The sequence below is a fragment of the Trichosurus vulpecula genome, chromosome 9 (genome assembly GCF_011100635.1).
Source record: "Trichosurus vulpecula isolate mTriVul1 chromosome 9, mTriVul1.pri, whole genome shotgun sequence".
Taxonomy (NCBI): Eukaryota; Metazoa; Chordata; class Mammalia; order Diprotodontia; family Phalangeridae; genus Trichosurus; species Trichosurus vulpecula.
Window position 1 is genome coordinate 149,339,111 of NC_050581.1, and position 12,431 is coordinate 149,351,541.

General features: G+C 47.2%; 1 protein-coding gene across 1 annotated transcript in view; it reads left to right on the forward strand.

Moving 5' to 3' along the window:
- The first annotated feature begins 472 nt into the window (after positions 1–472).
- The window catches only part of FGD5 (FYVE, RhoGEF and PH domain containing 5), a 191,109-nt gene continuing 179,150 nt past the window's right edge, over positions 473–12,431 (forward strand). Inside the window, exon 1 of the mRNA XM_036738174.1 lies at positions 473–913. Within this exon, the coding sequence (XP_036594069.1) occupies positions 901–913 (13 nt within the window). The 5' untranslated portion in view covers positions 473–900. The remainder of the gene's footprint in view (positions 914–12,431) is intronic.

The window sequence follows — 12,431 nt, forward strand, 5'->3', positions numbered from 1 at the left end:
ACACCTTCGGCCGGAGGTAAATGACATAAATCCACGACTATCTCTTTAAATCTTCCGTACCCTGGAGGGCCCCAGGCAGTATCCCTGTTCTGAGGGGAGCTTCCCAGGGATGGAGGATGGGGCCGGAGGGGCGGGGGTGGCTTAGAGAGCTGCCACTGTCCCTTTAAATCTCCGCTTGTTTGGCTGCTGTTCGCCCCCCTCGGTTTTCTCCACTGCCTTCAATCCCTGACTGAGCAAAAAAGGGCTTCCTCTTCAGGAAAGGAGAGGAAATGTCTAGGAGGGGGAGGAGGAGGAGGAGGAGGTGGTGGTGGAGGAGGAGGAGGAGGGAAGCTCGGGCCACCAGAGCGCAGCGAGCACAGGGGAACCAGGGGAGCTGACCGCGAGTCTGCGCTCGCCCTGCGCTCTGGGCTCCGGGAGGGTGGGAGGGAGGGAGGGAGGGGGGCAGAGCAAGGGGCCGGGCAGCAGCATCGGCGGCGACGGCGGCAGCGGCAGCAGCAGCAACAGCAGCAGCAGTAGCAGCAGTGGCAGCCGGGTCCGAGCCGCGCCCCCCGCAGCCACTCAGTCCCAGCAGCCGCTGAGCCCCAGCCGACCTCCCCCTGGCCGGACTGTCCTCTCGCTCAGCTTGGCGGTGGCAGGCGCTCCGGCGGCCCCGCCCCCGAAGCCCCCTGCTCAACTTCTCCAAGCCCTCTCCCGCAGCCAGAGGCTTCGGGGGCTTCCTCCTTTGCCTGCCCAGGCGGGGTCCGGAGAGGGTGGGGGTGAGTGCGCGAGCGAGAAAGACTGAGAGGGAGGAAGAGCGCTCTTGAGAGGAGCCGAACCCTGGACTGCCAGGGCCGTGGGACCATGATCTGAGGCGGGGGACTGCAGCGAGCGCGGCGGAGAGTTGGCTCCGCTCTTTGGAAGATGAACAACGCAGGTAGGTGTGTCCGCGGGGCCCGGGAGAGGCGGTAGTGTGGACGGGCGGGCGAAGGAGCGCAGCTGCCCAGCCCCAGACTCCGGGGGCTGCAACACCCTCAGACCCCCGACCCTCCTAGAAATGGTTCAGGGTCTGGGAGTGCCCAGCCTCGAGATGTCTGTCCCTGCTAGCTGCGGCCTCTGGGGGCCAGGGGTTGCGGGGCTGGGAGCCTGACCGGTGGGGCGCCGCTGGGGCTGGCAGTGGGACCGGAGGGGCGCTGCCGGGGCTGGGAGCGGGATGTCTCCATCGCGCCCAGCCGAGAGGCAGGGGCAGAGCGAGAAGGGGACGCGCTGGACCTGGGGAACTTTTGTATTCCCTGAGACCCTGGGGCGAGACGCGAAGGTTGCAGCTGACAGGCAGAGTGAGGCATTTCTCGGCATCGCGTCCCCCGTAATAGTAATAAAGAAAGAAACCAATCCTTCCCCACCCATACCGGGGAGGGGCTCTCCACGCGGAGCAACTGGTGTGCGCCCGGGGAACCAGCAGGGAAGTTGGAGAGCTTAGGCCCTAGAGGCCGGTGGAAGTGATAGGGTTAGGGTTGGCGGAGTTGCAAACCTCGTGGGAGGGGTCCTCCTAGCAGTGGGTGTCCCGGGGTCCCTTTCCTCAGTTCGAGGTCCGCCTTTAGGCACTGAGGAGCTGGGACTACCCACCCATTCGGACTGGTCCATAGTTCATTCTGCGATTTGAGCTGGGGCTTTCCTTATCTTTTCTCTTGGAAGGACTGGACTAGATTAGAGAGGGGATGTAAAAGAGTCTATGAATTGGGAGTAGAGAAAGCAACGCCCTCGCCCTCCCAATATTACTTAATCCAAGCCTTTATGGTTTCGTTTGTTGATTTCTCCTAGCTGTATCTAGAAACGAGGTGCGCTCACCCTAGATACCATTTTGAGCCGGGGTGGGAGAGGGAAGCTGCTCCTGCCCCTTCGCAGCCCACCATCTCCCGGTTTCCGGAGCCTGAGAACCCGGACCCCCAGCGCCTCTTCCCTTCCGACCCTTTGAAGCGGATGCCCAGAGAGCAACCTAGCAGGCCGGCTGCGCCAGCAGTGCAGCTCCACTCACTGGCCCTCTCCGACTCTGTCCCTCGGTCCCTGGGAGGCTAATTTGCTTGTGGTTCTGCTGTTCACTGGGTTCCCTCCCGGGAGTCAGGATGGGAAATGAGGTCGCTTTCTCCCCAAGTTGGTGCCAGCCTTTGGGAGCCCTTCCTTCAGTAGTAATGTACTCTCCTTGTGAGTTTACCCACCAGAGTTCTGAGTTCACAACCACGAAGAATGCGATTTAAAAAAAAAAATCAAAACAGTCTTCCACATCTCTCTGAACCATCTATACAACACATCCCTCCTTCTCGGGCCACCTCTGGCTTGGGGCGCCTTTTCTATCTCCTCCCTTTCCTGACTTCATGCTGGAGAGAAATACCCCTTTTACGGTTCCAGACAGCACCTTGCTGGTCCCTCCTCCCTCACATCCTCTATCATAACCCAGGGATTCAGAACCCAGGAAGAACACCACTGGGACCTACTTCGGGGGTTTTGGTGGGTTTGGGAGATGTTTCCCTCTTGTGCATCTTTTCACTCCATTTCTTTCTAATTCAAAGAGAGTAGGAGATCTTTCCTCTAAGATATTAGGGGAATGAAGTCCCCAAGGGGACAGGTCCCAATGTGGTGGCAAACACTCTTGATCAACTTCATTTACTCATACAAATGTGCTTAAAACACCTCTTCCCCCATTTCAAAATTTTGCAAGATGCATTTTTCATGTCCGAATAAAAAAGTGACCCCACTTGCACATCACTAAAGAAACAGGAAGCCACCATTTTGCCTGTCTTGGAACCCATATCCTGCTGCTTGCTGTTTTGGGTTTTTTTTTTTTTTGGTTTTTTTTTTTACCCTTTTAATGCAAAAAAAAAATCACATTGTCTGTTTTAGGAGCTAAGTACAGGCTGGTGGCAAGGAGAGGGACTGAGTATGACAAAGAAAAAAAAACTCCCTTGACTTAGGATTGAGAGTCAAAGGAAATGGGGGTGTTTTCAACAAAGACACATATAGGCATAGGCATTTGGGGGTTTCAAATGGGCATTTTGGGGGTATGTGGTATTTGTAATTAGTATGTGGATCCAGCCAACATTTCCTGGAAGGGGGGGAGGAGGGTGGGAAGAGGGCATGGCTATTAGCTCCATTATACAGAGGAGCAGCCTAGTAGAGGGAGGTGTAACTGTGATACCATGCACTATATGTAGGTACTGAGGGTGGAAAGAGAATTCTGAGCCCCAAGTCTGCCACCATGGACCAAGGTCCCCACTACCACCTCACCTCCTCCTGAGCAACCCTACTGCAGCCTTAGGCATTTTTTTCCTATGCCCTAACTCTCTTTAAAACAATACTGAGAAAAAAAAACAATAGTGAGAGTTTCCAGCTTTCCAGAACTGCAGGGATAACGGGCCAGATGACATCTGCCTCTGTGAGGCCTTTCCTTCCCACTCTGTGGCCACCAGCAGCTTGTCCCTAAGCTACTGCCATGTTTAGGTTAGAGTCTTCTGGCAGATATCACTTTATTGACTGGGCAGGGGCTGGAAGAGGGCAGCCTTCATGGAGCAGTGTTTTTAGAATCATGCCAAGTTGATCGGCCATTGATTGGATAGCAGAAATATACACTCTTTAGAGTTCCCCAAGAACAATGGACTGGGTGAATGGCAGCTTAATTATAGATCATTAGGTCATCGCCTAGGCATTTTAGGGGTGCTCAGTACTAAAAGTTAAATTAAAATTCAATTGAATGCTGATATCTGAACATCTGGGTGTGGGAGTTCAATTGGGAACTGGGATACATCACAATTAAAATGAACTCAGGGCCATAAAACTTGAACTTCATTGTAACTGTTTGGGAGCTCACACTTGGGACTTTGTGTTCTGAGAATCACAGTCCTTGAGGGGACAGAGACTTTCAAGATGAGCTAGTCCACATTTTTCATTTTACGGGTGGGCAAAGAGAAGCCCAGATAAAGGAAGCGACTTGCTGAAGGACACCTCCCAATTGGAGGTAATGGGGAGATTAGAACCCAGTTTGAATCTCAGCTCAGTCCTTCCTAACCTGTACTTTTGATGGTTACTAGCTCCTTCAAAAAGTCTGTTCTCCATCCCACAAACATAATAGAAGAGGCAGAGCCATAGATTGTGTTCATTTTCTCAAGAACCAGACAAGCTGGCTGCAGGCCAATTCATCACCAGTAGATTGGCCACTAGGTGATAAATTCCTTAGCCATGGGAATCCATGAAACAGACAAATATAAAATGGACCTCAGTGCCATGTGGCTGACCACTTGCTGCTTCTGCAGTAAGAGTGACAAAGTGGTTGAGGAGGAGGCAGTCCTAAGGAACACATGGTTTTTAGACCATCTACAAACATTAACTATGGATACCTGAGTTATAACTAGCCATTCTTTTACTTGGAATTCTGCCAAGATAAGAGAGCTAGTGGGTCAGAAGGCTTGTGAGAAGAAAAAATGTTGACACCCTGGGTCAAAGTCCCAGTCCACTCACTCTAGTTATGACTCTGATTGACACTCTTTATGTGATCTTCTTGTCTATTGACCAATAAGTGAACATAATACTGGACACATAATGCCTGGCATATAGTAAGCACTTAATAATTCCTTCTTTCCTTCCATAGAGTTAAATGAAATCTGAAGAGATAATAGGGGAAGTAATTAAGAAACTTTCCCTCATCAGAAACCCTCAGTAGAATCACCATTTCCCTCATTTTCATATAGGCAAGCATCACTTGGCATCTCTCTAAGTACTCATCTCTTTCTGGCCCACACTTAAATTGGCGACTTGATAGAGATAAACTCATAGAATGTCAGAGTAAGGGTCAAGAGCATCTACCTACTCCAATTGCCTCATTTTACAAAGCCAGAAACTGAAACCCTGGGAAAGCTCAAAGGCTCATAGATGTACACCTGGAAGACACCTTAGAGCCATCTAGTCTAGCCTTTCTTGTTGAAAGATTAATAAATGAGATCCAGAGAGGTTTAGTGACATTCCCTGGGGGCGTGTAGCCAGTTAGTAGTTAATCTGGGACTAGAAACCAAGTCTTCTGATTCCCAGACCAGGGTCCTTTCCACCATACTGCACAATACTGACTTTTCTAGTACCCTAATAGTGGCGGGTCAAGAACAATAGGCCCAGGGAATGATTTCTTTGGCTGGCAGAGAATGGATGTAAACACTGTGGTGAGAAGCAAGGGGTGACCCAGGATTTATATAGCAAGGGCATGTTTTATGCTGAGAGATCTAGCCATCCTCCTACTCCCTCTTCTCAGAACAAGGGCCAGGGGTGAGAGGAGAAAGGATCAGTTCATGCCTAGAAAAAGGAAAACCCAGTTTGGCTGCTGGATTAGATCCATTTTGCCTGTAGCATGCAAGCGTGGAGATGATATTGGTATCAGAGTCTAGTTCAGTCAGGTAGTTAGAGCTAAGATCATGGATGTGATACTCAATGAATCTTTTTTGATTCTGTCATTATCTAAGATACCAAATTAAATGAGGAGAAGGAAAAGGTACCCAAGAGAAAGATGCTAAATGATACTTGTCTGAATGAAAGGCATGGGGATGGCAATTCTATTGATTTCTGATGAAGGAAGTCTTCTTAACAAGGTCTCTCTGCTACCTTTTCATATTTTGTTTACCTGTATTTCTCCACTACTATGCCCACTCATGTGTCACTGGACAAGAATCTCACATATGGAATATTAACCAGAGCCATAACAAGGATGAGGTGATCAGGGCTTTGTCCCAGGGTGCCAACATTCAAAGGTTACACTTTGTTAGATTTGCTTCCATTTTATGTTCCACAGACTGAACCCAGCCATAGACTTAGTCAAGCTTTAGTTGCAGACTAAACTCAGATTCCAACCATGGACTGAGCCCCAAACCCAACCACAGTATAATCCCAAATTTTGGCTGCAGGCTGACCTTTAATTCTACTTATAACCTTTGCCATAAATCTTGACTAGAGCGCTACCTTTAACTCCAACTATAACCTTGACCCCTAACCCCAGCCACAGAAATAATCCCCTAATTATACTATAATGTAATAATAGTAACAATCCCCTAATCCTGGCCATGTGGTAACATGTACTACCAGGATGAGCAAGACACAAGACCAAGTTCATTGTCTTTGCTATCTGCCTCCTCAAATGTTATTTGTTGCTGTTCAGTCATTTCCAGTCGTATCCAACTCTTTGTGACCCCATTTGGGGTTCTCTTGGCAAAGATACTGGAGTGGTTTGCCATTTCCTTCTCCAGCTCATTTTAGAGATGAGGAAACTGAGGCAAGCAGGGTTAAGCTCCTTGCCCAGGCTCACACAGCTAGTAAGTGTCTGAGGTTGGATTTAAATTCATGAAGAGGAGTCTTTCTGACTCCAGGTCCAGGCGGCACTCAATCCACTGCTCCACCTAGCTGCCCCTTTCTAATGATAACATAATCACCTAGCGTGACCCCTCCATCTCCCACTTCTCTGCTTTTGCAATGTCAGTCCCCCTGCTTAAAACTCTCTCCCTTCCCATCTCTGCCTTTTAGAACCTCTGGCTTCCCTCCAGAATCGGCTAAAACATTGACTCCTGTAGAAGGTCTTTCCTGATAGATCTGGCTGCCAGAGCAGCCCCTCTGAGTTTCTCTTACCTCTCTCTGTAGTGTCAGGTAAAACCCTAATTATGTATATGTCCTCTCTCCCATTTGCATTTAAGTTCCTTCAGGCCGAGACTGGCTTTGATTTTTCCTTTGTATCTTCAGTGTTTCCCCCAGTATTGGGTCCATAGTAAGAGCTTACTACATTCTTGTTATGGATTGATGGACCTGGGCAAGTGCTATTTATGCCCCTGAGGGCAGGGACTGGTTCTCGTTTTAGCTTTGTAGCCCCACAGTGGGACACCATGCCTATCTCCATCATGGTTTCTTATTCTAACACTCTACTGGATTTTTTTTTTATATACATCAGTTTGGTTACTCCCCCCAGCTGATGCCACTCACAGGCCTGGTCAACCTTTGTGACTCCACCCCTGCCCCACCACAGAGGGTCAACCAGACATGCTGGAGGCCCTCATCTCATTTTATTATCTTGACACAGCCTTTCCGCTGTTCCTTGAAGGCATAGACTGTCTGGCTTTTGCCAATGTATCTCCAGTGCCTGGCACATAATGGGCACTTAATGATAGTTGATTGGTTGATTAATACCAATACCAAGGTTGTGGGAGCCATTGTTTCTTCTTCAGGCAGCTTCAGGTACAGTGAATAGATAGGCTACTAGGCCTGGAATCAGGAAGACTTGAATTCAGATATGGCCTCAGACATTCACTAGCTTTGTGACCCTGGGCAAGTCACTTAACCTCTGCATGTGTCAGTATCTTCTTCTGTAAAATAGGGATAATAAGAAGGCAAATGAGTTAAATTTTTTTTTTTGAGGATCAAGTGTGATAATATTTGTAAATCACTTAGTACAGTGATGACATATATATATATATGTATGTGTGTGTTTATATATATATATATATATATATAAACATATAATATATAAATGTTAGCTATTTTTATTATTATTATTAATTCTCACTATGCATGTGACTGGCCATCTGTTTTTTTCCTGGAAAATATTCATTTCCTGGTGCTATCATTCACACCACTTCCCATGTGTAATTCACTCCATGTCTCTGCATTGTGTTTTGGGGCGATTCTGAACTTCAGTTGTTCTGAAAGTATAGTGACTGTAGCCATGCAAACAATATCACTGAAGGAATATTAGCATTAAAATATGGGCCTTTGTCTCAGGGAGAAGCTTGGGGTCATTCAGAGAATTGGACTCATAGTGATCATTAAATAATTGGCTGTTAAATTTGGTGGAATTTAACCAGTTTCAGGAAAGATGGAAGGTAGATTCCAAGAAGAACTTCCTGAAATGGATCACCCAGGGACATTATGGGAAATGTTTGAGGGAGGGGAGGTAGGATGTGCTTGGGCCAGGCTGGCTCTTGTCCAGTCCAAGATGTAGGATCCTGCCATTGCAAATATCCTCTACCCACATTCCCAGAGTCACAGGACCACCGACTTTGTATGTTCACTTGTTTTCCATGAGGGAAGGCAGGATTGAGAAAGAACCGTGAACCAGAGAGAGCAGCTGGTACTTTTCTGCAAGGCTGGTGTACTGTGAGTGACACCTACGTCCTCCAGCATGTGCTTCCTGATTCTGACACGTGCCACCATTCCCCTCAGGATGTCGAATGGATGGATCGTAGAATCCTAGAGCTTGGAAAGGGCCGTCGTGGTCATGAAGTTCATCCTCCACCTTTCAGGAAGGTTGTGGAAAGAGGCTAGGGAAAGACCACCGGATTTAAAGTCAGGAGGAGCCTGAGTTCAAACCTGTCCTCCAACTCCTCCAGCAGGGTGGGCACGAGCCTCAGTTTCCTTATCAATGAAAGGGGCGTATTGATGCCTTGGGATTTTCGTAAGGATCCAATAGATATAAAGTGCTTTGCAAACCTTGAGGTGCCATAGAAATCTCAATTATTATTTCATTGGCAAGGAGACCAAGGCCCACACAGGCTAAATGACTTGCTCCACGTCTCAGAGATGAGTGTGGCTGAGCCAGGGCTAGGTCCCATGCCCTGCTGGCTCAGGGCAGATTTTTCATTGCAGTAGAGCTGAGCATTCTGGGCTACCACTGACACTGGGCAATCTGAGACAAGTCACTAGACCATTTCCAGGCCCAATTCAATCCAATGCAATAAGCATTCATTAAGCATCTGCTATGGGCAAGACACATGGTGGCAGGGGGGAGGGGGTGGGGATATGAAGACAAAATTTAAAACAGTGCCTGCCTTTAATGGCCTTTCTAGTTTAAAAGGGGGGATGCAGCTTGTAGACAGGTGGGAATATGCATGATAACTTGAGAAGCAGGGAGAATAAGATCAGAAGAGGGTACCTGTGGTGCAGTGGAAAGAGTGTTGGACCCAGCATCAGGAAGACCTGAATTCAAATCCAAGCCTGAGATATACTTACTAGCTATGTGACCTTGGGAAAGTCACTTAACCTGCTTGCTTCAGTTTCCTCACCTGTAAAACTGGGATCATAATAGGACCCCCTCCCAGGGTCATTGTGACAATAAAAGAAGTCAATATTTATAAAGCATATTGCAAGCCTTAACGTATTATGTAAATGCTAGATATTACTTTTACTGTAGGAGATGGTACATGAGCTGATCCATGAGGGATGTAGGGATTCAGAGGGTTGGAGATGAGAAAGGAGGACATTCCCTGCAAGGGAGACAACCAGTGCAGAGAACAGAGATGGCAGATGGAATACTAAGTTTGGGGAAGCAACAAGTGGGCCACATTAGGCAGAAAGGAGAAGAAAATGAAGAAACATACATTCTTTAACACAGCCAACTGAGAGAAAGCCTCTGAGGGAATTTGACCCAGAATGTGCTACGATAGCAGATTGTCCCGATATAATACATGGCAGAGATGTCAGAGTCATGGCTTGTGTAGATGAAAGGCTCCATGTTTGGGGAAAGAAGCCAGATAGCCAAGGATGGGGTCAGCCTGTGCCCAGGCTAAAGGCCAGGTGAGGGAGGCAGCCCGGTGGTTTAAAAAGGGTAGTGATCTAGAAGTCAGGACTTAATCCTGGCTCTTTAACTAAGTGGAGAACCTTGAGCAAGTTACTACTGCCCCTGGGGCCTGGAGCTTGGCAACAGATGTGATTTAACTAATCTAACCCCAAACCAGGCCACCAAGCTGTTTCCCAGCCATTACCAAACCATGCTAAATCTTATCTACCCTTTCTTCCCCTTTCCAGGTCTCTCCTTTATGAGTTGTAACCTTCTCAAGGGCAGGGAGTATCTTACTTAGCACAGTACCTGGTATATAGTAAGCGCTTAATATTTATTTTTATTCATTCATTCATTCTGAATCTCCATTTCCTCTTCTGTAAAGTGGAAACAAGGGACATGGGGGGTGGCTGTGTTTGATGACCAATTACGAGGTCCCTTCCAAATTTAACAGTTTGTAATCTCTGAGATCCAACAAATGAAAAGCAGTCTTCTAGGACCCAAATACAAAGCTCATTATTCAAACTTATTAGCAGTTTGGTTTGGGAGGCATTATCTGGAAAGATCACAGCTCTCTCGCCTACTGTAACCTTTCCCCAGGAGCGCCTCACCCACAGATCAATAGGATGCCTTTAATGAAGAATGGGTTGAGGGGGGGCGGAGAGAGACTCTTGGGAGGACACCCATTTTTCATGGCCCTGCATGCTCCTACCCACCTCCCCTTGACATCCCTGCAAAATGCCACCTGTTAAGGTGAAAAATGAGTTCTCCACCCCCCGGAGAATTGTGTTCCACAAATGGTTAATGTCTGACATGAGATACCTGAAACCAATATAAAGTAGTGCATAATGTGTAAGGCTGGGCTGGCCCTAAGGGGAAAATGGAAAGTGGGCAAAATGTGTTTTTCGGGGCAGAGCCTTTGGTGCCTTGCCCCAGCCCTTCCAGCCTCAACTAGCCCAGGTCCCCTTCCCTAAAGAAAGTAGAATCATAGGATTTTAATTGGAATAGAAAGGAAGGAAGGCAAGAAGACAGGAGAAATGGAAGAAGGAAGGGGGGGGAAGGAAGGAAGGCAGGAAAATAAACAGGAAGGCAGGGAAGGAAGGCAGGAAGGACGGAAGGACGGCAGGACGCAAGCCAGGACGGACGGGAGGGAGGAGAGGAGAGGAGAGGAGAGGAGAGGAGAGGAGAAGAGAAGACAGGGGAGGGGAGGGGAGGGGAGGGGTGGAAGGTAAGAAGGGAAGGGAAGGGAAGAAGAAAAGATTTTGTGTCAGGCACTGTCCTAAGTGCTTTACAATTATTATCTCGTTTGATCTCATAACAAAACCTGAGAAAGTGCTTCTATTATTATCCCCATTTTACAGTTGTGGAAATTGAGGCAGACAGAAATTAAGTGACTTGCCCAGGGTCATATAGCTAGGAAGTATCTGAGGCTGGATTTGATCTCACTTCTTTCTGACGCCAGGCCTGGGGTTCTACCCACTGCGCCACCTAGTTGCTGTTGGAGAGTCATCTCGTCCATGGCATCAAACTCAAATAGAAATGGGGGATACAAATCTGCACAAAAGGATCCCGGAAGGCTGTATATTGACTTAGTTTTAAAGAGTAATGTTAGCTGTGTTTCATTTATTTTGTTAAATACTTTCCAGTTACATTTTCACCTGGTTCTGGCTGTATTTGACAGCACTGTTCTACTCCATCAAAGCTTTTTTTTATTTTATGGATAAGAACAGCGAGGCCCAGAGCAAAGAACTGATTTGCTCGAGATCATGTAGGTAATGACACATGCAGGATCTGAACCTAGCTTCTTTGATGTGTTTTCCTCTCCCTGCTGCAGCCTTGCTCTCAGGCCTTATCAGAATTCCCACTCAGGCAGTATCTGAGAAACTTAAAATATTTCCTCGCCAGAGGATTCACAAATTCACAGTGAGTTCAACTATGGAATGAATCAATTGATCAATCAATCAACAAGAATGTATTAAGCACCCACTGTATACCAGGCATTTTGATAGACCCTGGAGATACAACACAATTTCTGTTCTCAAGGAATTTATATTCTATCCAGAGAGTCACAATGTACATGATTGAGTATATATGCCAAATAAACGAAATAAATTGGGTGGATGAGGGAGGCCTAGTAATTGAGGAGATCAGAAAAGACTTCAATGTAGAAAGTGAAGGGGGAGCTGAGTTATACAAGAAGTGGGGGATTCTTTGAGGCAGAGGAAGGAAAGATAGTGTTCTAGGCATGGGATGTGGGCAGGGCAAAAACATGGAGACTGAAGATGGAGTTTCTTGTGAAATACAGCAGGAAGGTTAATTTAGCTAGACTTGTAGAGTGTGGGAAAGAGGGGTTAATATATAATGGAGGCTGGAAAGGTCAGTTGGAACCAGATTCTGAAAGGCTTTAAAAGGCAGCCCACACCACCCCCTCACCCCCAAACAGATAGCACCTTCTTCTAATATTTGATATTGGGGGTTTGTGTTTGTTCTTCGTTTTTGAAGAGGACCATGACATCAGGGAAATGATGATATGCCTTCCAGTTGACTTTGATTTGAGTGAGGGAGGGCTGATATTGTAGACAGGCAGTAGGGATCTAATGGAGTTTAACTATTAAAGAAATAATACACAGTCAGACCTATGCTTATGGAAAATCAGTTTGGTAGCTATGGGAAAGTTAGATTTGGTGGGATTTCAGGCACTGAGGTATTGTAGATAGGAAATATGGAGGCAAGCAGATTTTTCCAACTCCCTCTCAATACTACTCAATACTTCATTATTAGACTGGTGCTAAACAAGCCAAGGATACCCATTAGCCAACAGCTTAGAATCCTTTCTTAGAATTCTCTGATCTTAAATATGGAATGGATTTCCAAGTGCATTCAGTCA